General features: G+C 38.1%; 1 protein-coding gene across 1 annotated transcript; it reads right to left on the bottom strand.

Annotated features, from left to right (window-relative positions):
- On the bottom strand, positions 1-27,591 carry LOC131156388 (kinesin-like protein KIN-12F). Its single transcript, XM_058110024.1, has 38 exons — positions 27,258-27,591; positions 26,463-27,168; positions 26,094-26,249; positions 25,920-26,003; positions 14,143-14,262; positions 13,936-14,049; positions 13,757-13,849; positions 13,481-13,641; positions 13,308-13,382; positions 13,100-13,187; positions 12,950-13,008; positions 12,779-12,842; positions 12,621-12,686; positions 12,341-12,529; positions 10,519-10,623; positions 10,172-10,407; positions 10,026-10,095; positions 9,880-9,942; positions 9,743-9,787; positions 9,566-9,645; positions 9,340-9,421; positions 7,289-8,998; positions 6,739-7,170; positions 3,654-6,416; positions 3,470-3,577; positions 3,237-3,358; positions 3,063-3,150; positions 2,702-2,776; positions 2,336-2,578; positions 2,152-2,250; positions 1,906-1,980; positions 1,770-1,828; positions 1,560-1,671; positions 1,368-1,478; positions 966-1,136; positions 703-768; positions 449-568; positions 1-337 (listed from the first exon to the last, which is right to left on the bottom strand). Exons 2-38 carry the CDS (start codon positions 27,165-27,167, stop codon positions 200-202), a joined length of 9,147 nt encoding a protein of 3,048 aa, XP_057966007.1. The 5' UTR covers position 27,168; positions 27,258-27,591; the 3' UTR covers positions 1-199.
- Between the last annotated feature and the right edge of the window lie 233 nt (positions 27,592-27,824).

The following is a 27,824-nucleotide window of genomic DNA, read 5'->3' as shown; positions in this document are numbered from 1 at the left end:
AAAAAAGAAATGACGCTATATATTTCCATCGAATCAATTACATTACATGAAAAAATATACATATATACACACATGTTAAAAAATGAATCAATTTACAGTTGAACCATCTAAACAAAAAGAATAGCACAAGTTGAATTTCAAAATTGTTAGCAAAAAACTAACAGTTCATCTTAACAACACAATTTCCTTGTTAGTGGGCTTATCTATCTAAAGCAGAAAGAAATGGCGTTTGAGATCCTCTTTTGGAAGTTTGATGATTATCGTAGGACCTCGAGCTTAATGGTGAGGGTTGTGGCATGGACTCGGACAACCTAATTCTTTCACCAGTCATTATATTCTGTATAAGAATCAGCAATGCATCAGCGTCTACAATTGAATTATGATCCCAAGCATCTGAAAATAATAAAGCTCATACACAATTTCAGAAGAAGGAATAAATCCCATTTACCTTAAATTTCAAATCTTGCAATTCTTGTTCCAGCAAAGTAATCCGGTTTTTTAGCTGCTCTAGAGCCTCTTCAGCAACAGGGAGGCTTACATCAGACACTGGTTTTGTTATTCCAGCAGCCTACAAGTTTAATCCACAAGAGTTAATAGGATGAAGTCAGCCAAACTACTGTTTTTGGACCAAGAAAATAATGTATGGGTTATGCTTATGTATTACTGATGAAAAATTATGGCTGGGAATTGAATTTCACCAACCTTCAAGATGCTGGTACATAATGCCAGCAACTTCTGAGCTAACTGGAGTCTCTCCTCTTCAGTTTCCTGCCACATTTTCAATTAACATAGAGCAACAATTCTTACCAAGGAACACAGACACAATTCTTCAATAGCAACAGTTAATAAGATGCAGTAAACCGAACTACTCTTCCCTCCATTCTTATGTCTCCTCACCCAATCTCATATAACAATTGACAGTGAGAAATGCTCAGATCACAATCCACTTCCATACTGGTACAAACCTTTAGTTTGTTATTCAACCTTTGCTCCTCATCAAGATCAATATATGGGCACCTGCCATTTGCAGCGCGATACCGAGCAAGCTCTTCCTTCACGCGTGAAAGAATAGTCTCTGCTCGCTTCAGCTTAGCACTGAGATCTTCATTCTGAATTTTTAACAAGTTGTTTTCCTCCTGTTGCATTATAGAACTAACTAATCATCGGCTGAAAAGAGGAAATGGAAGATACATGCCTGCTACTCGGATTTGGAAGCAATCAGTAAAAGACTTTTAGTTCAAGGAATAAAAAACCTTAGAAAATGTCTAAGCAAATTTAACAACTGATTGAATCTAATCAGCCCAAGTACACACAAAGTCAAATGATCACGTATTCAGGCAAATATTATTTGATTGATGATATTTTACCTTGATTTTGGCATGATGATGGATGCGCTGTTGCAAATTTTGCTGACCACACAGCTTCTTTACTTCAGATTCAAGCTCCATCACTTTCTTCTTATGATTTATATTCTCCATCTATGCAGATCAAAGATGATGAGTCCAAGAAATATGACAGAAACTTTTCAACCAGTACATTAAGGAACTCAATATTGCAACCTTGAACATTTCATTTTCAGTTAATAATAGACGATCTTGCTGGCGAAGCTTTTCAAGTGAAATCTGCAGAGCCACCATCTCTGCCTGTTTTCGGTCGATCTCCTCCAGCCATCTAAAAAATGAAACTCTAAAGCAACTTAGAAAACCTGAAACGACAGAAGTACACTGATGAATAATGAAATTTGATTGTTTGGGGTAGTATTTGCTTACCCTTGCCTTTCTTCAATAAATTCATTGAGCTGCTGCTTTAGCTTGTTTACTTCCTGCTCCTGCATAAGAACGAAATTCATCATGACTAAAGAGAATGTATTCAATTCAATTTAAAGTAGTAACAAAGCAAATATACCTTCACTTGAGCTTCAGTACAATGAATTAGAGCCTTATCTGTTATCTTCTTCACTTGCTGATTATCCAATAATGACTATCATTGAAAAAATTGACATCAATAAGTATAATATTGATATTGGAACTTGCAAATAGTATCCCAGTTTATCCAACATTGAAATGGAGGAATAACAGCAAATGACGCTAATGCGACCATTCAATACTACCAGCCTTAAAGAATAGACAAGGATAGAACTTCATAAATTACCGCATAATTGGTCATATCCAACTTTACTCCCAATAAATCTCGAATTACATCATGTGTCATGCTCTCTGCAGCAGCTAATCTAGCATTTAGCATGAATATCTGGAAAACAAACATGAATTACATGAGCAACATGATGATGCAGCCAATTATGCAACGCGGACACATCAAGATGCAGAAATTGTACCTCTTTCTGACGATGAGCAGCTAAGGCTTCAAGCTCTTCAATACGAACTCTTCCAGCAGTGAGCTCCTCATCCTTCTCAGATTTAATTTGATGGGCCAAACCCAGCCCAATGCATTTAAATGGGGAACCAGATCCCCTAGACTTTGTGGCATTTTTTTCTGATTTGATTGACAAAGAATTTGTAACATGTGTAGAAGATCCCTCCGGTCTAACTTGTTCAGCCATGATCTCCAATGCCTTGAACTTTTCTCCCAGTTTCATGATTAACACAATTGAAAAAAAATTGAGTAGGAAGAAGCCACACAACCACCTTTCAGGTCAATGAAACATAGTCAATCTACTTTATAAATTTCACAGTTGGCTAACCTTTAGCTTGTATTCATTAGCTTGTGCCTCAGCATGCAAACTAAGCTCCGATATATGTGCTTTGCATTGGGAAATCTGTTCAAAAATAACAAAAACATAAAAAAACCATACGATACTGGTTAAGAAAAAGTTTGATTAATTATGTTACAGTAAGTGAGCGGTAAGGTTGTCGCCGTGTGACCTGGAGGTCACGGATTTGAGGCGTGGAAACAGCCTCTTGCAAAAATGCAAGGTAAGACTGCTTACTATAGACCCATTGTGGTCCACCCCTTCCCCGGACCCCACATACGCGGGAGCTTTGTGCACCAGGCTGCCCTTTTTTTTTTCTTTCTTTTTTAGAAGACAGAATAAGAGACTTAACCTCTGCATCCCTGCAAGCAATCTCTCCCTCGAGAAGCTGTATACGGTCCAGGGCTTCCTGAACATTTTTCTCTTTTTCATGTAAAATCCTGCACAGAGATCCCATATCAATATTTTGATGCATGATCAACATGTCTCTCTAATCCAAGCAAATAGATTAGCATGGCCTTTGAACCTTTTCATGTCCGCATCACCACTTTCAACACTTTCCATCTGATGTTTTATAGCATGAAGCTCCGACTCTAGCTCCTCTCTCTGCAACCGCTGCCGTTCAGCTTCTCCTTTGACAATGTCAACCTAGAAAAGTAGAAGCCATGTTACAACACAAGAACAAGGACACAACTTAAATGATATAGATGTTAATCATGTTATATGAATAAATTAATTTCAAACAATTTTGAAGTTCACCTTGTTTTCTAGTACATTGATGGTACATTCCAACTCTTCCACGGATCTTTCTAGTAGCTTTACCTCCTCTTCCTTCTCTTCAGCATAAATTCGTCTTGCTTCGGCCATCTGATGTTTGATGAAATGAATTAGAATAATGAAAAAAATATAAAATATATTGCGTGTGCATTAAATCAAGTTATACCTGCTGAGCTTCCAGAATGTTTGCTTCATTTTCTTCAGCCAGAACACCCGTTGCTTCAAGCTCTTTTCTCAAAATAAGAATTTCCTCTTGGAGCTGATCTCTCTCACTTGTAACCATGCTCAAATTACTCTTCATAGACTCGATTGAATTACTCATCTGTTCAATAGAGCTGCCCATTTCAAGTAGTTCCATTTCTAAGCTGTCATTTATCTTCCTTTTTTCTGTTAACTCATCCTGAAAGCAACTTTTTGCTGCCAAGGCTTCTTCAAAGTGAGCTCTAAGCTCAAAATTTTCACGAGAAAGTGAATCAAGCGAGTCGTGATTTTTAGATATCTCCAACCTAAGTGATGAGATTATGTCCATTTTCTCCTGCAACTGAATTTCAAGATTTTTGCCATGAGCAACAGCCTCTTCAAGTTCACCGGATCTTACAGTGAGCTCATCTTCTAAAGCCTCCAAAGAAGCTGCCATATCTTCGATTTCATCTTTTTGATCCTTTGCATTAGACGCAGATTCCTGCAACAGTCTCAGATCAAATGACAAACCTCTTAAAACATCATCCTTCCTCAACAACTCACTCTGAAGCCACGAATTTTCAGACATAAGCTCTTCAGACAGGTCCTCCAAGCACTTCAACTCTTCAATGAATTTAGATGTCCTCTCTAGATTTTCAGAAATCTCTTTGAGCATTCTATCTAAGATCATAGTGTTTTGTTCATTTAGCATGTTAAACATTCTTCCAGTAACCATATCTACAGATTCTACTGCATCAACAGACTTCATAATGTTTGCACTCAACATGGTAAGGACTTCATGCTTATTTTTTACATGAGACCTCAATTCACTATTCAGAAAAACATTCTCTTCCATCAATGCATTTACTTTGTTAACATGGACATCCAGGTCTTGACTTTTCAGGAACAACTGCTCTGTGATAATGGAGTGGTGATCTTGGAGTTCAGCTAGTTCTGCATTTCCACGGTCTAGATCAGTCTGTAGATTGGCAATGCTCACCTCCATGGAGGAAACTTTGTCTTCTAGGTTCTGTTTGTCCATACCAAAGGCATTTATATGCCTTAAAGATGATTCAAGTTCAGATCTCTTTGCTTCTAAATCTTGAAGAATAATGCAGTTTTCTGACTTCAACTTCTTAATATCATCCATCAAAGATTTGTTTTCAATCTCCAAGCAGCTCATTCTACTTAGCTCAGCATTTTTCATGCCCACCTCATCTTGAAGCCTGCAAAAAGAAGCTTCCAGCAAGCAAATGTCTTTCTGCAACTTTTCATTTTGTACATCTAGCACAGATACATGACTGCAAGAAAACTCTAGATCCTTTTCTTTCAGTCTCAGCTCTTCTACGAGTTTTTCATGTTCAAATTCAAGATTGTGAACCTGGTTTGACAGTCTCACATTTGCTTCCACAACTTCTCCAAGTTCACCTTTCAACAATTCATTTGAAGAAGCAGCACTTTTGAGCAACTGCATGTCATTTTCAAGAACCTTCTTCATCTCATCCATCTGTTTTATTTTTAAACTACTTTGATTTAGATTCAACAACAGGTCCTGCCTCTCCTTCTGAACTTCTTCAATTTCGTCCTGTAGAAGGGCAACCTCACCTTCCTTATCAATTAAGAACTGTTCTTTCAATCCTGCATCTAGATTGAGAAAAATTATTTCTTTCATTAAGTTCCCAAGGACAGCAGAAAAATGGACTTGCATACTTTCCTTCTCAGAATTTCGGAGTGCCAGTTCTTTTAACTCTGATGCCATAATAAGTGACTCAAAATCTTTGCGGAACAAGTCTATGACGAAAAGCTCTGTCTGAGATTTTATTATTTCCTCTTTATCCTTCAGCAATTTCTCTTGGTTCACAAGAGATGCTAAAACATTTGAATTACTCAGATCCAGCTCTTTTATTAAAATAGCAAGCTCAGATCCCATAGAATTAGACCTTTGCAACATTAACTCCTCTTGAAGCTGTAGATCCATTATTTTTTTCTCAAAAGCATTTAGCTTGATGCCAAGTTCCCCAGTTTCATCCTCTTTCCTTGAGATGCGATCAAAACTGTTCTTGATGTCAGCCAGCAGCTTCCCCTTTAGAATCCTACACATTTCAAGCTCTTTTCTGGATTTAACATTACGTTGCCTCAGATCTGCTATGACAGAGTGAGACTCACACAGCCCATGATGAAGCAAACCATTTTCTGCATTCAAACCTGTCACTGTTTCCAACAATATTCCCATATGACACAGGTGTAATGCGGACACAGCGCAATCTTTTACAATTAACTCAGACCAGATGTCCTCAAGCCCTGACCGCAACGACTTTGTAGATTCAAGAAGTCGAGACTTTATGCAGCAGAATTCACCAGTCATAAACATGAAATCTTTCTTGAAAGCTTCCTGGACCTCTGCAGTGGTACCCTCCAACTCCACTACCAGATCCCTCGTGTCCGTCAAATTTGTGATAAGCTGCTTCTCAAGTTCTTCACATTGCTGATCCTTAAGATCATTGGAAGATTGCAAACTTTCCACCTTAGTGATTAGGATTTCCTTTTCGTTGATTAAGGTGACTTCCTTTTTCCTCAACCCTTCAACCTCAATCTTCAGCATTTCATTAGCTATCAACAATTTGTTTATCATGACATCTGCTTCTTTCATCATTTCTTGGGCCTCTTCAAATTTACCAAGAATACAAGAGGCTTCTGCAGCTCCCTGGTTTGCAATTATCTTAGCATCTCCAACTTCTAGTTCAAGTAACTAGTAAAAAAAAAAAGCCATTGTAATTAATTGATGCCAAAATAAAAACACTGCTATTATGTATACTTTCAAGAACACAGAAAGAAAGCTTCAGATAAATATGCTTATTTTGAGTTATTACAACAACTACTACTACCATTTTTATTATCGGCATAGAGTACTTTTATTCACTAGAAACAGGGATTTCATGAATTGCAGATGAATTTACATGGAAGAAATTCATACAACTGACTAAAGATATCTAAACAAATAACCAAAATAAAAATAAATCCTAGCAGACGGTTCTGAGAAAATAAAAGATAAAGAGTTTATCATGGCTTACCTCCTTAACTTGGCACCAGTCTACACCAACTTTATGCACAACCAGTTCAACTGCCTGCAGCTTATGATCCATATCCATTATTTTGAGTCCAAATAACTTTTCAAAGCTACTCATAGCCCGTTGCAGTGAAAGTGCCTCAGACATCAGACATTTCATGCTTTCTTGACTCTGCTTTTCAGTGATAAAAGCATCCTCTTTCTCATTACATAGTTTGGAAATTTGGTTTTGCACCACTTTAAAGCTTTCAATAGTAGATTCTATTTCCTCTCTTAGAAGTACAGTAAGATCTACATCAGAAGTGCCCTTGCACATCTGTCTAGACTGGCACATGCTCTTGCCTACTCTTAAAGAACATCCCAACTTATCTGGCTTCAGGTCCTCTATCAAATGTGAGTGAATGTTGTTGGCGTCTTGATTTGTTTCAGTACCTGTCTGCAGCAAAGTTTGGATACAATAAGTCAAAAGAGTTTAATACCTTTCAAAACCTCAAATATTAGATGAATGAATTAAGCACAAGGTGCAAAACCATTTGCTTAGCCTTATGGCCTACCTCACACATTCCAGTGACAGATGATGTACAGTCATAACTTCTGGGTGCATCTCTTTTCTCTGTACTTCCCACCACCTCGACACGCTTGCTCATGCAAGACAAGAGTGAGGAAATTTCAGTTTTCAGCTCTACTAATTTTTCTCTTGTCTTCAAAACATCATTTTCTTCAATTGCTTCAAGCTTCTGTTCCATAGCACAAACACGTTTCTGCTCCTCCAAGAGCTGTTGTCTTAGCTTACCACAGTTCTCTTCCAAAGTTTCTAGCTCCATTCTAAGACTTTGAATCTGAGTCTCTGCTTCCTCAATCATAACAGCCTGATCATCGAGAAGGGCGTCCTTCCTCAGGTTCACTTCTACTAACTCACTTAGCTGAAAATCCTTGTCCTTCAGTTGCTTGAGATGATTTGCATTCATCTCAGAAAATCTACTCACAATCACAAAAGCCACTGTGGCACAGATTGATGCTTTTGTGGAGCAATCCTCTCCCAACTTAAGCCTGTTTCCCAACTTTTTTATAGTAGATGCTTTTTCACTCAACTCTGACCTTAGCAGGAGAATTTCTCTCTCTTTTTCACTGCAGTCTTGCTGATGTGCTTCAGTTATTACCATTGCTGCACCTTTCAAAGACCTCAGCATGCATTCCACTTCACTTTTTCTACTGTTTGCATTTTCTAAACATCTGCTGAGTTCTTCAATTAATAATTCCTTTTCATATATTATTTTTATTGTTTTGCCAAACTGATCAGAGATCCAAGTCCTTCTCTGTGGAAACGAACAGGATATAGAATCTAGCTGATCAGATGCATCTTTCAGTGCATCAGAACCGTCAGCAAGGACTTCTTCAATCTCACCAGTCAACTTACCCCATTCTTCAGATACTATTCTTAGTTCCATATTTTTCTCCTCAAGCATTTCACCCAACCTTACATTTTCTTTGGTCATCACGTGTAATTTTTCTTGCAGCTCCTTCAATTCAGTTTCCAAAACTGTCATACAATTTTTTGATTCCATCTCCTTAAAATTGCTATCTTCGACTTGCTGCTGAAGAATGATAAGTTCTTCCTGCAAACATATAATTACCTCAGCAGTTTCAGCCTCAGCCTGCTTACGAACCTCATCCATTTCTTCTTCGTTTGATGCCTGAAATGCGCGATCATTTTGGTACCACATATTCATTCTTTTGGCCTTCTCAAGAGAGTCATGCATCCTCTTCAATTTTTCCTGTAAGGGAGAATCATATCTTTCAGAATGCTTCAAAGGAGGTTGATCTTGTAACTTTTGACAACAAAGTTTCTCCTTCAGAGAAATGATCTCTAGCTCCTTCTTACTCAAAAGTTCCACATAATTATTTTTACTGTTCCTCAGATCATCCATCTCATTGATAGATAGAATTTGTTGGGATTCAAAGGCTTCAATAATGGACTTCGCTTCCTTCAGTTCACCTTTTAGATCATCACATTCTTTGGCTATCTGTGAAACCTTATCTTTTGCAATCTCTAGATCGCTAGTGAAGCACATTGCCTTCTCCTCTATCTTGCCACGAACCACACTCTCTTCTTTGAGAATCATCTTTAGTATATCCAACTCCAGCTGCAAATGCACGAATTCTTCAGTGTGTTTCAACAGAGTTTCATGGCTCCCTTCTGCTTTGTCCTCCTTAACTTCTTTCAGAAAATGAGGTTCAAAAGATGAAGTTTCTAATGAAGACTCCTGAAAGTTATGATAATTGGTACTCGTTCAGAGAGCTTGAATATTATTACAATATAATCTAAAAGGTGAAAAAAGCAAGCTAGGGCAAGGTATCTATGTGTATGACACTATATCTGTCTGCAACAAGTATATACATCTCATGTCACAGTTAATGGGCAATGTATGCCTTACAAGGTCAATCTGGCCTCTTGAATGTGCTCAAGCACATCCATTCCCTAGGCCCCTCCCCCCCCCCCCCCCCTTCTTTTTTTTTTTCATATTTCTAAGCTTTCTGATCTTCTTCTCTTTTTTCTTGTAATGTGAGAAATATGAACTCAAAGCATAAATAGCTGGCAATATACCTTCATGAATTTCATACTGCCATCTCCATCATTGCATTCAGATTTGACATTGTTCAACAGAGACCGTAAATCATCTATTTCTCTGCAGATAATGGACAGAAAAAAATTGCATTAAAAATGTCTGACGATACTGACGAAATCAAGAGTTTCAAATCTCCACACAACCAAATAAACCTGAAATTGGAATCCAAATGAACTCGAATCCAGGAGTACTAGATCACCATACCTACTGAGTTTTGCATTGTCCTTTAAGCAAGAATGTAAGTTAATCCTGCATTCATCCAACTCCCCAAGAGTGTTTTTTAACTGAACCAAGGAAAAAAAAAAAGGAAGGGTGAGATATATTAGTAAATTTGTATACAAAAAGAAAAGGAGAGACATGTTTGGGACAAGAATATATGACCTCCAACTGGAGTGAATCCTTTTCTTTACTAGTGAATATTGCTTCCTGTGTTGATGGAAAATAATTTTGTAGAATGAGTAAAAAATATAGAAGCAATGATTTTTAAAGAGATTTGAGAAGATATGGACAAAACAAACCTGTGGTGTGGCATTCAAATTTGGATGGTTATAATTCTTAACCCCATCAAGATTTTGAAGTAGCTGTAATCACATGGCATATATTTATACAGGCCCCAAATGACAAAACAAATGGGAAAAATAATCATGTCACTTCAAAGTCTAACCTGATCCCGCAATTGGGACACTTCAGCCAATAGTATTTCTCTCTCTCCTTCTTCATAAAAATCTTGAAATCTATTAAGGTTGTAATGAAAAATTAAGTGAAACTGGTATAGCATAGTAAGGTTGGTTGTTGTTTACTGAAAGCTACCTTCTAAGTTGATCTAAAAGCTTGATATTCTCCAATGCAAAGCGAGTTACTTCTGGGTTTCTATCGATTTTAGCTCGTAATAACTGAATCTCTTCACAGAGAGCTTTGTTCTCTCCCAGTAAGTAAGTATCTGCAGGTATTAAGCCACCAAGAAGTGACTCCATTCTTTGAATCTTATCTTCCCGAAACTTCAGCATCATTTTAGTGCACCTGGTGTCCTCCTCTCTTTGACGAACCTGAGAACCAGTTTGTTAGTCAGCTTTACAGTTAACAGGACAACAAGCTCCTTTCTTCATAGGCAGAGTTTTTATAATAATAATAATAATAATAAGAATGATAATAATTACCAAACGGTTCTGTTGTTCAATTTCTGCTTCAAGTTGCTTGATAGAATTTTCTGCCATCTGCTCCCTTCTTAAGGCACCAGCAAGTGTTGTCTCTAGAGATTTCAACTGACAGAAACAGGATCGACCACAATAACTTTCAATGTTGAGGAGAAAGTTTACTAGTTAGACCAATTTACAATGCCTATACAACTGAAGTAATTTGGCTGTGAAGGGAAAAGCAGAAGAGTGAAGAGCAGCTATCAACTAGATCAATGATTTGAAAGTGAAGGCATAATGCAAGGCATTTTGACCCTCATGAGGAGAGGAATAAGCCTTTCTATAATTTTCCTTTCAGATAAAGACTATGTAAATAAATTAAATATTTAAAAATAAAATAAAAATACTAAATAACAATTAAAATGGTACTCAAACAAAACAAAAAATATCAAATATAATTTGTAAGCTACTTGTTGACCCATTCTACTAATGCTAATTTGAATTCATCAAGTAAATCATGCCAAGAGATATTTATAACAGTATGGAGTTTAATTAATTTCATGATCTGAGGGGTCATTTGATTAAATGAAGCATTAAGTGCAGAATGCTAAATAAACTTTTGAATGTATTGTATTGGGTTCTGAATGCAATTTGAACCTATCTCTGAATCTGCGTGGTGAATTGCGTAGTTGTTGGGTTCCCGACTTCTGAATGTGTCTATTTTGTCCATTTTAACCCTCTGAACTGCCATAAAAAAATATATCTTTGGAAAAAAGTGTAAAAGACAAATAATTGCTGAAATAAAATATTTTTTATTTTAGAAAAAAAAATGTTGCTTTAATTTTTTTACGAAAAAAAAAAAAAGACTAAAAACTTATAAAGAAAATGAAAAACTTGCTAAAGTATAAAGTTTTTTTGTCATGAAAAAAAAGAAAAAAAGAAAAATGAAGTGCATGAGTGGCCATCAAGGACTTGAGGTTGGTCATAAAACTCTATGCTACTAGAAAATCTTAAGGTTCCACTGTATTAAGGGCAATGCATAAGATATTCAAGATACGTGTTGTGTACTTTTATTATAATTTTAGTTGTTCGTTGAGAGTATTCTTGTCCATAGATTTCTCTTAATGGAGCACTGACCGAATAAGTTGAGTCTCCATATCTTAATAAATAAGAGATAATACGAGCACATTAAGATGTGTACGTAAGTGAAGACCTCTTCTAAAAAACCAGTCTCTTAATTGGCAATTAAGATACCAGTGCCTAATAAAAGCCTATTAAGAGAAAACAAACAGGCCCTAAGATGCAACTCTCAATTGTTTTGTAAAGGTTGAGGTTCAAGATTTTTAGGGATAAGCTCATGTTAGGACATTCCATCATATAAACATGTGTTCTAATTTTTTAGTGAAATCTAACTTGAGATTCACACACCCAAAATGCATTGCACATTAAGCCTCAACTAAAAATATGCAAAGAGCTTGCCTTTTGGACAAGTGCGTATGCCTCAGCAAATACTGTGTTCGCCTTTTTGGGAGTTGTTGTATGAGATTGCACCACAAGACATTTTGGGCATGCCTCAAGCATTGATTGAGCCTTTTAAAATATTGAAATGTGGTGAAGAACTCCATGTGAGATATGCAAATATGAGGAATATATAAAATATATGTACTACATATGCAATGTAAATATATATTTATTCATACTGTAAAAAGAAAAATAAATACTTGGGTAGACAGGCAGAAATTAACAAGATTGCCCTAAACATAAGCTATGAAGTTTTTCTAATTCATAACACATGTTTCTCATCTCATTTATGCAACGAACACAAATGTAGCACAAACTACAATACCTGTTTAGATGACACTCTCATAGCACATTTGGATTCAGGTCCAAGTAGATCATCATTCCTCTGTTGGTACATTTCAAGTTCCTCTTCATTGCGAACTCTTTCATGTGCTTGGGTAATATCTGCAGCAATGCTTGAACCGAATGACAGAGATCTGGAGACATTTTGACGTCTGAGAGCAGAAAGTTCTTCCTGCTCCAAAAACCACACGTCAATTTGAAAATAAAAATTAGTTGACACATGAGATATTGCACATTGCAACAATTGTAAGATTCAATGACACCTTTAATAGTCGTATTTGATGTTGTAGTGCAACAACATCCCCTGAAGAATCCTCATTCACCACAGCCTTCATTTCAAAGCACACAAAGTAACATTTGAAACTTGATTAGAACTCTAAGAAAGCCAATTGTGATGTATTAACTGCAGAAACAATCTTACATTGTTCTGAATGAGTTTGGCTCGCTGAGCGAACTTGAGAGTGTTCAGCGTTTCAGCAGCACAGCTGCAGAATTGCAATAATAAAAACCACAATTATTTTTTTTACTAAAATTGGTGATCAAATGCATGGGTTGAAATGGTAGCAAAGAAAATACAAAGATCAGGACTAACCATATAGAAGGGCTAACATTAGCAATAATCATTGTTTTTGAGTTTCCACCAAGTGAGTCCTGCATCAGCAATCATAATATCATTAGTCATGACCAAGAAAATATCAGACAAATCAAGGCACTCTGCAGAGGACATGGAGTTAATATTGACCTGAAGAAGAAAGGTCAGCCTTGAATCTCTATATGGAATATGTTTAGGCTTCCCGTGTGCCACGTCCACTAGAACCATTATCACATGACTACAGGCAGAGAAGTTTTACAAATAAAATTAATAAAGAAGAGCCCAGAAACAATTAACAAGGCAAATAAACTAGAAAAAACAAGCGACAATCAAACAAATTTGGTTTTGATTGCAACACCCGAGTGTAGATAGCGATTTGTTAATGTTTGCAGCCTCCTTTAAACGCTCTCCCTCTGCACCAGAAGTTTTCTGCCTGTGGACGAGGGAAATAAGGATGACAATAAGGTTCCTGACTGTTAAGGGTGAAAATATTTAAAAGTATCAACTATGAAGCTAAGTACAGTGCATCACCTTTCTGAACCAGCAAGATCAACAAGGTTTAGCCGTGCAAACCGTAGATTAGTAGTGGCATCCTTCTCCCACTTACTTTCAATCACGCATGTAAAGACACTATGTGAACGGCTACTCTCCCTATTCATGTTAGTCGCTGCAACTTTCCTATTTGAAGATCCCTGTTGCAATAAAGCAAGATATATCATACGTAGTCAGTACTAGGCACAGAAAACACACATGAGAGAGAGAGAGAGAGAGAGAGAGAGAGAGAGAGGTGCAGCAAAAATCTCCCACCTGAGCTAGCAGCCTGAGAATGTCACTCACTGTCCAGACTTCAATTTCAGATAGATTTTCAACATACACACCCTTTTTAATATCTTCCCGCAGCTTCATATAAGAATGGCAGAGTAAAAGAAATGCATCATATATACAGTTGTCTGGTGGCTGTATGCATATTATTTAACTAAACTTACAAGCAAGTTTGTAGATGAAGGATCAAGTAGATCTGTAATTTGTTCATTGTAAATCTCTAAGAAAGAACACTTGCAGCTGTACTTCAATCTCTCATCCCTTCGGCTTTCCTCCTCCTGCAGTCAAAAGGATTTAAGGAAGCCATACACCACCTGCAATTTATATAATTGAGCAAGATAGAAAGATTGAGAAAAGAGTGTTTTAGTTACAGCTCTGATTCTTGCAAATAGGAATTCGAATATGCGTGGGGTCATTCCACGGTTTGGACTGGGCTTGACTTCTAACTCTTCAATCTCACCAAGCATTGTATATGTTTTCCCGCTTCCAGTCTGCATGATTAACTTTGATCAAATTCACTCATATAAAATTAATAAAATACCAATTTTCTTTTTTCTGGGCCAATGACAGATTTATTTGGAATGGAATGAAGCTAGACAAGGTGACCATAGTAACACCCACTATGTTTACAAATTTGGATGGTTTAACTCAATAAAGTTGAGTATTAACAATAGTTGTATATAGGGTTAATAGCCCCTTTGTCCATATATTTGGCATAAATGAATTAAAAGGGACACCAGCTAAAAAGAGGTAGGCAGAAGAGTCATAATGGAGCCTGGTTGACAGATGGTATATCTCCATTATGATGCATATCTTCTGCCAACTTGTGCATGTTGTATTTGTGAGGTAAGTAGAGCCCACCACCAATTTGTGGGCCCTCCATCAAAAGAATAATAAGAGAAAAAGTTAATATTGAAAAAAAGGTGGCAGATGGTGTAAATTTGGTCACAAAGGGGTGGCAGTTGTTATTACTATCGTATCGCATAGTACGACTACCGTACCGCACAATACTACTACTATACCACACAGTACTACTACAGTACCACACAATGCTACTACAGTACTGCACAGTACTACTACAGTACTCGTATTTTGATTACAAATAGGTTCATCCCATCTCATTTCAATCATCCCCAAAAACTTAGAATTCCTTGTATTTTGAAGGCTGGTTATCCAATTTTTTATTTGAGTGTGAAGAGAGAATTTGAGAGTTTTTTTTTTGTATTGTTGTATTCTCATTGGAATTAGTGAATGCTTCTAGTTGCTCCGTGGTTATTCTCTCCAAGTTGGAGAGTTTTCCACGTAAAATTCTCGGTGTTTTATTTGTATGGCTTGTTCTTCATTGCCTTTCTCTATATCAATTCGATCTTGAATTGGGTATAAAATAAGTGGTATCGGGTGAAGCTGATTTGTATACGTTGCTGTTTACGTATATACGGTACTGTTCAACCGCACTCCCAACAATTGGTATCAGAGACTTATGCTTGATTTAGAGAAAGATGGCAAGTACAAGTGGTTCCAAAGCTACAACAGTTGCAGTTTCAAACACAAAGTTTGAAGTCGAAAAATTTAATGGAAGTAATAGCTTTGGAATGTGGCAATGTGAAGTTATGGATGCCCTTAATCAACAAGGACTAGAGATAACGTTGGAAGACAAACCCAATGACATGAAGAAGGTAGACTGGAAGCAACTGAATCGAAAGGCTTGCGGGACGATCCAGCTGTTCCTCGCGAAAGATGTCAACTACACCGTCATGAGAGAACAAAATTAAGATGCTATGGCAGAAGCTGGAAGACAAATACATGATGAAGAGCATCCAAAATAGGGTGCATTTGAAGAAAAAAAAAAATTGGTCTTTCGATTCCAATACAAGGAAGGTACGTCTATGACCGATCATTTGAATGTTATGAACAAACTGCTGGCTGATTTGTTAAATTTAGATGAAGAAATTAAAGATGAAGATAAAGCTATTATTTTGCTGAACTCCTTTCCTGATCCTTATGAGCATTTTGTAACCATCATAATGTATGGGACAGATACTCTTTCTTTTAAGGATGTCTTAGATGCATTGATGAATCATGAAGTCCAAAAAAGTATAAAGAAGTTGAAAGTAATGCATCGGAAGCTATGGTGGTACGGGGGAGGTCCAAAAGCCACAAAACATCCAAAAGGAACAACTCTCGCTCCAAGTCAAGAGTAGTTTCTTCGAATGGAAGAAGATCCCTTGCTAAAGATGAATGCGGATTTTGTCACAACAAAGGTCATTGGAAGAAGGACTGCCCTAAATTGAAACACAAGGAGAAGCAGAATGCGAGTGCCAGCACAAGTGCTAATGTAGCTGATGAATCTTATGAGGATATAGACATAGCACTTATCTCCACAATAGAATGTTAGCCTGATGAATGGATCCTAGATTTGGGATACATCCACCATATGACGTACAATAAAAGTTATTTCACTAGTCTTGCAATAGTAGATGGTGGGAAAGTACTCATGGGAAACGACCGTCCATGCCAAAAGAAAGGAGTTGGTACTATCCGATTGGAGCTGCATAATGGAACAGCTTTGAAGATGACAAATGTATGGTATGTACCTAATTTGAAAAAGAATTTGATTTCAGTAAGTTATTTAGATTCCAAAGGATTCAAAATCACCATTGAAAATGGAGTTATGAAGGTGATCAAAGATGCTCTTGTTGTTCTAAAAGGCACAAGGAGAAATAACCTACATTTTTTCTAAGGACACATGGCTGTAGGTGGAGCCAACACCGCCGTGGAAAAATCAGAAGAAGAAACTTCTAATACTACAAGGCTTTGGCACATGCAACTTGGACATGCCAGTTTAAAAGCTATGCAAGGGCTAGCAAAACAAAGCTTGTTGAAAGGTGCCAAAACTTGTAAATTAGAATTTTGTGAACATTGTGTACTTGGAAAACAAACAAGAGTGAAGTTTGGTACTGTTGTCCACCAAACAAAAGGCATTCTTGACTATGTATTATGTACATACTGATGTGTGGGGTCCCCACTAAGACCCCATCATTAGGCGACAAACATTGGTTCATCACTTTTGTAGATGACTTCTCTAGAATACTTTGGGTGTATACCATGAAGCATAAATATAAAGTCCTAAACATGTTCTTAGCTTGGAGAAGATGATTAAAAACTAGACAAGAAGAAAGATCAAGTGCCTACGACCAGACAATGGTGGAGAATACAAGCATGATCCGTTTCAGAAGTTTTGCAAAGATGAAGGAATCAGGAGGCATTTCATCGTGAAGGGAACTCTACAACAGAATGGCATAGCAGAAAGAATCAATCACACTTTGCTAGAAAAGGTGAGATGCATGCTATCCAACATTGGTTTGGGTAAGGTGTTTTGGGCGAAAGCTGTTACATACGCCAGCTAAATCATCAACGGACTGCCATCCGTAGTACTTGAAGGAAAAACACCCATTGAGGTTTGGGTTGTAAAACTTGCTACTAATTATGATCCCTTATGTATTTTGGGTTGTCTAGCTTATTACCATGTAACTGATGGTAAGCTTGATCCCCGAGCAAAAGAAGCCATTTTTCTTGGTTTTAGCAGTGGTGTGAAAGGTTATAGGTTGTGGAGTAAAGAAGCGAAAAAAGGTGATATTTAGTAAGAACGTCATTTTTGACGAAATTCAAATGCTCGAGAAAAGAAAAGAAGATGCACCCATGGAAAAGACTAACATAGGTAATTTGCAAGATGTAGAAATTAGAAAAACCATTATAAGACCTCAATCTGAATATACTCCTTTAGTCACAAAAGAAAATGATGAAGGAGATAATGAAGAGGAGGAACCAGCCGAAGAACCACAACAGCAAGAAGAGTCTATTGCAACCAAGTGACCTAGAAGAGAGATTAAGAAGCCAACACAGTATACAGACGTGGTTGCATATGCCCTGCTTGTAGTTGAAGATGATATTCCTTCCACATATAAAGAAGTTGTTGCATGTTCTAAAGAAGTGGAATGGAATAAAGCTATGAATGAAGAAATGCAATCTCTTCAAAAGAATGATACCTAGGAGCTTGTAAGGTTGCCCAAAGGAAAGAAAGCAATTGGTTGCAAATGGGTCTTTGCCAAGAAGGAAGATCCAAGTAAGAAAGAGAAAGTCAAATTCAAGGCTCGGTTGGTGGAAAAAGGGTATGCTCAAAAGGAGGGAATTGATTATAATGAAGTTTTCTCTCCAGTAGTGAAGCATTCCTCTATTCGAATTTTGCTATCCATGGTAGCTCAATTCAATTTGAATTTGGTTCAACTTGATGTGAAGATGACTTTCTTACATGGAGATCTTGACAAAGAAATTTCTATGTTGCAACCAGATGGCTTCAAGACAAAAGGCAAAGAAGACTTGGTGTGCAAGTTGAAAAGGTCTTTGTATGGTTTGAAACAATCTAAAAGGCAATGGTACAAGAAGTTTGATCAATTTATGAAAGACCATGGCTACATATGAAGCCAATATGATCATTGTGTTTATCTTTGAAAATTGAATGATGGTTCTTTCATATATTTGCTCTTGTATGTTGATGACATGTTGATTGCAGCCAAAAGTACAAAGGAGATTCAAGAATTGAAGATGAAATTTGAGATGAAAAATCTCGGTGACGCCAAGAAAATTCTTGGAATGGAAATCACTCATGACAAGGAAAAGGGTGTTGTGTGCTCAACCCAGAAGCAATATTTGAAGAAGGTACTACAACAATTTGGGATGAAAGAAAATACAAATGCAGTAAGTACTCCTCTAGCTCTCCATTTTAAACTTAGTGCAAAACTGTCTCCAAGCACTGATTAAAAAAGAAGAGATATGGAATGAATACCATATGCAAGTTTGGTGGGAAGTCATTTGATGGTATGTACTATACCTGATATTTCTCAAGTTGTTGGTGTAATTAGTAGATATATGCATAATCCAAGTAAAAAGCATTGGGAAGCAGCTAAGTGGGTTTTGAGCTATGTTAAAGGTACCATGAATATTGGTTTGAAATTTGAAAATGATCCTAGTAGTTTAGATAACTTTCTTATGGGATATGTAGATTCACATTATGCAGGTGATCTGGATAATAGAAGATCTACTACAGGATATTTGTTTACTTTGGCAAAGGGACCAATCAGCTGGAGGTCTACTTTGCAACCCACAGTTGTTGTAGCAACCCGAACCAAGAAAAAGAAAAGAAAATAAATAAAAGAGAAGGAAAAGCAAGGAAAGAATGGAGATGGTTTGGCTCAGCACCAAACCGTTGACGGTTTCCTGTGGGCCAGCTCACCTATAAATAGAAGTTAGCTCATTTTTTATAGAAACTTTATTTCTCTCTTTCTCTATCTCTCTCTTTGCTAGGGTTCTGAAACTCTCTCTCTCTCTCACCTCCCGCGCGTGTCTCTCTCTCCCCCACGACCGCCGATCGTCTCATTCTCTTCCTCAGTTTGCCGGCTCACTTCCCGCGGCAAGTAAAGGAAGTTAGGATTTCAGTTCAGGAATTTGTTAGGTATATTTTCAGGAACAGATAAGGGGAATAGATTACGTCAGCTTTTTCTTAAATTTGAACCAATTAAACTCGAGTATATGAACTCGTGTATGTTATATATGACTTTCTGAATGATTCAGCCATATGAAACTAATAGTTTTACTTATTATACTTATTTGGGGAAAAACCAAAGTGAGTAGGGTTGATCATCTTCCCTTTCCTTATTAAACGGGTATTTTGATTTGAGTAAAAATTATGAAGGTGATCAGACCTAATTTTCAGCAAAAATATATGTTTTCCCAGGCAGTTTAGTATATCATGATTCATCAATTAAAAGTCGTGTGGCATGAGAATTATTTATATGTTACTGCACAATTGAATATGAGTTTTTACGATATTATACGATGGAAATGTGATTTACACTGATTGATGGAAATACTAGAAATGTGGTGGAAATAGTGAAAATTTGAAATAACGGCTGAATGCCGAGATTGATATGATGGTTGTATACCGGGGTTTTGATATGACGACTATATGTCGGGTTTGATATGACGGTTGTATGTCAGGTTTGATATGACGGTTGTATGTCGGATTTTGATGTGACGGCTATATGCCAGGTTTTGATACGATAGGTTTATACTGAATTACAAAATGAGTTATATAATAATTTTTATTACTTAGATTGCATTATATGGTTTAAGAACCCTGAGGACTAGATGTGATGAGAGCACGGTACCGCTACTAATGATTGAGATAGTGCAACCACACTGTTCTGGATAGAAGTGTTGGTAATTAAAAGTCGATTTGGCCACGGAAGGGTTGTGTACCCTCCTGGAGTCTAGACCAGACTGGGTAGGCAAATCGGACTTGCAGACATGAGGTTTGACTTAGCCTGATAGTAGGTCAGTCAGGGCTAGGTCTAGTCTTCGAACCGCACAACCCGATCATGGGGTTTATACATGATGATGTTGTATGTCCAAAAAGGGGTTTCTTCTATGCATATATGTGAATTTATGTAAATGATATTATTTACTGAGTTGATTTATATTATGAAGAAAACGTGAATTTCCAACTGTATAGGTGTGAGTTATATTATACAAATGTTATATTTATCAGCTAAAGTAAATTAAAGAATGGGTCTGATTTCACTGAAACTCATGCTAGCCACATATTGATAATAATTTATTCCGTCTTACTTAGAAGTGTCTCACCCCAGTAAATATATCAATTTTTCAAGACCTACAGGAAATTAAGTCTAGAAGCTCCGGGGTGGGACCTAGACGATCTAGCTAAGAGTGGGCTTGGTAGGATATTTTGAAGCTATGTTTAGCTGTTTTGGACATTTTGGGTTGTATAATGTTTTGGGAAATTTTAGTATAACTGGTTGAGAATTAGTACTCTGGTATGTATGGTTGTAAAAGTATATTTTGCTTCCATTGGTTGTATGTTTAAATTAATTATGAAATGGTATGACTTTGGATCCCACTAGGTCTGTGGACGTTGATATTGTGGTATTAGAGTTTTATAGGGTTACTTATGGAATATTAGCACTCCGGGCCCACTGGGTTCGGGGCGCTGTAGTTGCATTATCTACCATAGAAGCATAATATATGGTAGCTGGAGATGCTATAAAATAAGTCATTTGGATTCATGGTTTGATTGCATAATTGGGAATTCACCAAGAAAAGGTGATGGTGTACTATGATAATCAAAATGCTATCTATTTAGCAAAGAATCAGGTCTATTATGCTAGAACTATGCACATTGATGTTAGGAATCGCTTTCTTCATGATATAATGAATAATAGACATTTTTGTTGTTTATGGTGTGGCTCTTATACTTCGGGGGTTTATAAACAAAGGGAGAAAAACGTATGGATGAGTTCTTGGTGCAGGGCAGCAGCAAAGACTCATCGACGAGCACTCTGTGCTCATCGATGAGGAGATACCGAGAGCCAGAAAATCTCAGAGTTTAAAGAACTCGTCGACGAGTGGATAGACTAGTCGACGAGTGGTCTTCTCTGTCTTATCGACGAGTGCCCTATTCTCGTCGACGAGTGCTTCTGGGCTGCGAGAAAGTATTTGAATTTTGAATGTAAACGGTGCGATGGTTGGGGATTTGGAGGGAAGCCTCCGAGGGCTTGTTATATATGTTCTTCTGGGCATATTTTGACATGTAAGAGAGTAAGAGAGGGTGAGAGAAGGAGAGAAGATCATTGTAGTGTGTAATCTTTGATCTTCATAGTGCAATCTCTTGCCGATTGCTCCCGTGGATGTAGGCTTTGCCGAACCATGTAATTCCTGGTGTTGTTGCCTTTATTATTGTTTTCTTTATGTTACTATGGTTGTGGATATATTCTGAATTCACCATTTACATTGTATGCAAGTGTAAAATTGATCTTGTTACAACAATATCGTTATTTCGCTGTGCATTGCTAGTAGAGGCCCTATTTTTACAACAACTGGTATCAGAGCGTGTTGTATGGCCTCCGAATTGAAGGATCTCTTGGTGCAACAAGGTTTGGTGAAAGTTTTATACAAAATTCAACCGGATAGCATGGATGCATGCAACGACTTGGAATGAATTGGGAGCAATCATTCGTCTTTGTTTGGCTAAGGACGTGTTGTATCACGTCACGGATGAGAATTCTCTGGCATTAGTTTGGCGAAAACTGGTATACCGATATATGTCAAAATCTGCAAGTGTAGTGGAGGAAGACTCAAAATGTAGTAATAGAGATATGCTACGCATTTCATCGGGTTCGGAGTGCCTCAAGAGTGATTCAAAATCGTAGATATTAGATGCTTTTATCTTAGAAAAATGGTTTGACAGCTACAGTCAGTTTATACTGGTTGTATTTTGATTGAAAATGATATTTCATGCAAAATGTTTGTTATTGGAAATGTCAAAATCGGAATGTATGGTGATGTTGTAAGAACCATATGTGAGGTAAAGCTCGAATCGGGTCTAAGGAAGAATGGTATTTCATTGGGAATGTTAGACCGTAATGGAAATTGTTATGAGTCTAAATGTGGAGAAATGAAAGTGTGTAAAGGTAACTTGATAGTGATGAAAAAGGAAAAAGTAGCGGGAAATATTTATGCACTGCAGGGTGTTACGGTCGTAGGTGGAGTTGCAACTGTTGAATCTGAGTTAGGTATCCTGTGGCATATGCGGTTAAAGCATATGGGTGACTACATGTATTCAGATATTTTGAAACCAATGATGATAGCATCAAGGGATAGACATATGTATTTTATGGGTTCATCACGAAGGGTCTTGGTGTACTTCATGCAGTGGTTGAGGTGGAGAATCAAATCGGGATAGAGATTCTCAAGTCAAACATTGAGGCTGAGTACGCTGGTTTTGTTCAAGAAGTTTTGTGAGCAGGGCAGGTTATATGCAGGGCTTGCAGGGTACTTCTTGGTGAAGTCAATGAGTATGGCGCGTTTCTCGTGTGATCAATCGCCAAAGGTATCGCTAGATGGGAAAGTTGCAGGTAAATTATGAGCAGGTTTTGCGGTAGACTACTCGATTGTGAGTGGATGTCCATTGGTGCACTATTCTATGATGGAGGATCTAAGCTTGGTGTGATGTTCGAACAATACACTTTTTTGGGGTATAAGAAAGATGAGTGCAAGCTAGGTGATCCAAAAGCAAACAAAGCGGTGATCGAGGACATGGCTTTTGGTGATAGAACCATGGGGTAGCGTACTCAGGTAAAGGAAGAGAAACAAATGTCAGAAAACTGCAATAACAACAATCATGTTATTCAGGTGGAGTTAGGGACTTGGGACAAAAATGCGGGGAGTTATATCTTAGGTCAACAGTATCACGATTTGAATGGGCATGTGATGCAGGTGGAGCAACAAACTCAGGGTAGAGATGACATAGTTCATACTACATGGAGTTTTAGCCCGAGAGACCAGCAGAATCACGGTGGGTCCACGTGCACTATCAGACCACTACTCATATAAATTTGGCATTCTAGTGTTTCATGTATCCATTACTACTAGTAGCAAGGTTTCTACTATTTTTCAAGTTGCAATACATTGGCAAAAGGAAAAATGAAAGGTTAAGTGTTATGGTGGAGAAAATGGATGTATTGCATATGTACCAGGTGTGTGAGTTGGTGAGGCTTCCAGTGTGGAAGAGGGTGATAGGATGCCATGGATTAATGTATCTGTTGTGTGTGAATGACATGTTATTGGCTCGAAAGGCTTTGACTAAGGCTAATCAGTTGAGAACTTTGTTGAAAAGTTTTGACATGAATGTGTTGGGTACGGCCAAGATAGGTCTTGGTTTGCTAATTTGCATGGACAAAACTGTAGGGAGATTGGTGTTATCTCAGGGTGGTTTTGTGAACATGGCTAAAGGGAGATTGGTGTTATCTCAGGGTGGCTTTATGGATGGAACAACAAAAAGACTTTGTTTGTTGTCTAAAGGGGGTTCTATGGAGAATCAATATGGAATGTCTACCGTACAGTACCCATGCATGGGCTGTGATGTCCGGGATATGTCAAAGGTTCCCCATGATTGCAATGGGGTGCTTCAGCAGGCAACAGAGTGGACCGTTAGTTGTTAGTTTTGTTGAAGACTATACAGGGGGCTTTGGTGATATAAGGCTTGCAACAACTTTTGTGTTTACTGTTGTGGGATGGTCTTATTGGAAGCCTAAGGGTGAAGTCTTCGAGTGATGCATCTACAAATGTATCGAGGTTGATGGTAGAAGCTGAAACTGCCATCAGTAAGTTCAAGCGGTGTTGCTTGGACTTAGTGCATGTCCCCAAGTGTTAGAAGGGAGACGGTCCCAACCGAGCGTTCCGAGTTCAAGGTGGAGCAGTCAGATATGTTTTTCGGGTTCTCCTAAGGGGCGTATAATCGCCAAGGTGGAGATTGTTGATTATGGTGTGACTCTTATACTTCGGGGGTTTATAAATAAAGGGAGAAAAACATATGGATGAGTTCTTGGTACAAGGCAGCAGCAAAAACTCGTCGACGAGTGGATAGACTAGTCGACGAGTGGTCTTCTCTGTCTCATCGACGAGTGCCCTGTTTTCGTCAACAAGTGCTTCTGGGCTATGAGAAAATATTTGAATTTTGAATGTAAACGGTGTGACGGTTGGGGATTCAGAGGGAAGCCTCCGAGGGCTTGTTATATATGTTCTTCTGGGCATGTTTTGACATGTAAGAGAGTAAGAGAGGGTGAGAGAAGGAGAGAAGATCATTGTAGTGTGTAATCTTTGATCTTCATAGTGAAATCTCTTGCAAATTGCTCCCGTGGATGTAGGCTTTGCCGAACCATGTAATTCTTGGCGTCGTTGCCTTTATTTATTGTTTTCTTTACATTGCTATGGTTGTGGATATATTCTGAATTCACCATTTACATTGTATGCAAGTGTATAATTGATCCTTTTACAACAATATCGTTATTCCGCTGTGCATTATTTGTAGAGGCCCTATTTTTACAATAAGTTTCGACTCCAAAAAATAGACACGGAGGAAAATCCCGCCGATATGTTAACCAAGGTAGTAAATGGAACTAAGTTCAACCATTGCTTGAACTTGGCCAATATTGTAAATGCCTGAAAAAGAATGAAGAATAGCGAGAGGCTTGATTTTTTGAAAGGAAATCTTAAAGATTAAAAGCATCCTCAAATTGGTAGTGCAGGGGAGATTTGTGAGGCAAGTAGAGTCCACCACCAATTTGTGGGCCCCATGTCAAAATAATAATAAGAAAAAAAAAAAGAAGATTGAAGAAAGGCGACAGATGGTGCAAATTTGGTCAAAAGAGGGTGGCAGTTGTTATTATTGTCGTACCGCACAATACTACTACCGTATCACACAATACTACTACCGTACCACACAGTACTACTACAATACCGCACAATACTACTATAGTACTCTTATTTTGATTATAAATAGGTTCATCCCATCTCATTTCAATCATCCCCAAAAAATTAGAATTCCTTGTATTTTGAAGGCTGGTTAGCCAATTTTGTATTTGGGTGTGGAGAGAGAATTTGAGAGTTTTTCTTTTGTATTGTTGTATTTTCCTCATTTGAATTAGTGAATTGCTTCTAGCTGCTGCGTGGTTTTTCTCTCCAAATTGGAGAGTTTTCCACGTAAAATTCTCGGTGCTGTATTTGTATGGCTTGTTCTTCATTGTCTTTCTCTATATCAATTCGATCTTGAATTGCGTATAAAATAAGTGGTATCAGGTGAAGCTAAATTTGTATACATTATTGTTTACATATATACAGATACTGTTCAAACACGGTCCCAATAGTATTTGGAGAAAAGAGGAAAGTGGCCCAGGATGTAATGGTTGTAGTTATTATGCCTAGTTGAATTAGAAAAGAATCTGTCCCTGCCGTGCTGTATTTTCGTCATGAATGAGATTCATGAGGTATGGACAAGAATGTCCAAGTCCTCGTAGTTTCCATCAGATCAATGTGTTAGGTAGTCTAATGATGCTGTTAGGAAAGGTTACAACAATGTGTTTACATGGATGTTGCATATTAAGAATAGCTCCATATTTGATTAGAGATTGCAAATGAAAAATGGGTGCCTTCCTTGTTGCTCACTACTACACCTGACTTGTCAGTTTTAAGCAAGTAGCTGAATAATGTTGTAACAAAAAAAAATTTCAGTAACTACCTGACCATACGCAAACATACAGCTATTGTATCCAGACAGGCAATTCTCCACCATTGACAGCCCAGCCAACCTAAAGAGTGTTTCCTGCCAAAAAAAGAAGTTTTTCTTGATGATAGCTGCTGGGCAACAAATGAAAACAAATATATAGTTTGTGATATTTGCTGCCTTGCTTACCTGGTCAATTGATTCACATGCTACATGGTCAAATGTGAATCTTGTTTCTGGTTGGCTAATCCAAGTGATGCTCTGCGCACTTTCCTGCTTCAGGCACCTGCTGTAACCAGTCATGCTCTTCTCCATGGCATTGAGAGGACGGACGCGTATTAGAACCTATATGCATTCAATGATTGTAAGTTTAGCTGATTGAGTTCAGAATATCACTCAATTAATCAACATGCCACTTTAAAAAAAAAAATCAAGTACATCATCGTCCACCATTCAATCCTTCTTAAGAATCTCCCTTTCACGTCTGAAACTATAATTACAATATGATAAAGAAATGAATCTCAAGAAAAACCAAAATGGGATTGAAGAGACGCTTACCTGTACATTATGGTCCATCCAGAATGAAGGATCCTCTTTGAGGTCAAAGTGGGGCACTTCAACTGTGTTAATAATTGTCGACGGACCACAAGAAATCGGAATCCCTTTAGACAACGCAGCGAAGCCCCCCACACGGGCACCACCTCCATTTGCAGGAAGCCTAGAACCACTGGCTAAACTGAACCCCGGATTTGGAGGCTTAGTAACACTTTTGGTTGGTGTGCTCTGTGTCGAATTGCTCTCTGAATAACTTGAACTACCTCTCCCCACTGCCCTTGTGGTTGAACGAGGAGTCATGTTGTGGAAGCTCCCATTCCCTCGGCTTGACTGGATCAAAGTGTTTGTGGCATCAATTCTCCCATCTTCAGTAACATTTGAGCTGGGTGGTTCATTCTTCTGACCCCACCCAAACCTACTTCTCCCATGTTTCTCAGGGGTCCGAATCGGAAATGCAGCATCAGAGCTCTTGCCCTTGGCTTTAGACGGAGTCCTTTCAACCCTAGTCCGAAGAAGACCCGACTCTTGTTCTTGAGCAAGTTTTGGCTTCTGGGTAGGATCTTGAATTGTGTTTAGAGGAGCCCTAGGTGCGTCCGCACCCATATGAACTACCGACGAATCCCTGGGGTTTAAGGGCACATTCTCAACTTCCTCCGTGGGGGGATTATTTCCCGAATTGCGGCGCAAGAATTTGAAATCCCTCAACATTCTGAACTCAACCAAGAACAAGAAACGGTTAAGCCCCCAAATCAAGAACGCGCAAAACTAACGGAAATGTCGATGAAAATGGGTTTGTACCTGTAGGAGGAAGTGAGGAACAGGATCCCAAAATGGCGAGTTCCTGAAATTGTCTTCTTAAGGAATAGGGACAGAGAGATAGAGAGAGCTGCTGTTTCAGCTAGTTCTTTCTCAGGCTGCTTTGAGTGAAAATTCAAGGAAAAAATGAGGGACCGCAGAGACCCAGATTCAAGGGTTTAGCTGTTCATCTCTAATTAAGGTTTTTCGATGAGATAAGCTACAATCGCATGGTCTTGATTCAAGAAAAGACCATCAGAGGCTCTCTCTCTCTCTCTCTCTCTCTCTCTCTCTCTCTCTCTCTCTCTCTCTCTCTCTCTCTATCTGTTTGAGCTTCTAAGAAGCATGTCGGTGTCAGGTTTGCATTTTATTTGAGAGAGTGGGTTTTGTTAAGGGATGGGATGATGGACGGCTGAGACTGAATCTGGATTTGAAACTGCGACCATTGTAAATAGGACAGGCGCCGCGCTTCTGCGATTTGAATTGAGAATCCGAAAATCGCAATGGCTTGTTTGATAAAAAAAAAGTGAAAAGGAGGGGCACAATTATGATTCAATTTTGAGTTTCAAC

The sequence above is a fragment of the Malania oleifera genome, chromosome 5 (assembly GCF_029873635.1).
Source record: "Malania oleifera isolate guangnan ecotype guangnan chromosome 5, ASM2987363v1, whole genome shotgun sequence".
In the NCBI taxonomy this organism is placed as follows: Eukaryota; Viridiplantae; Streptophyta; class Magnoliopsida; order Santalales; family Ximeniaceae; genus Malania; species Malania oleifera.
The sequence above is the reverse complement of the archived record's forward strand: the minus strand, read 5'-3'. Positions and strand labels throughout refer to the sequence as shown.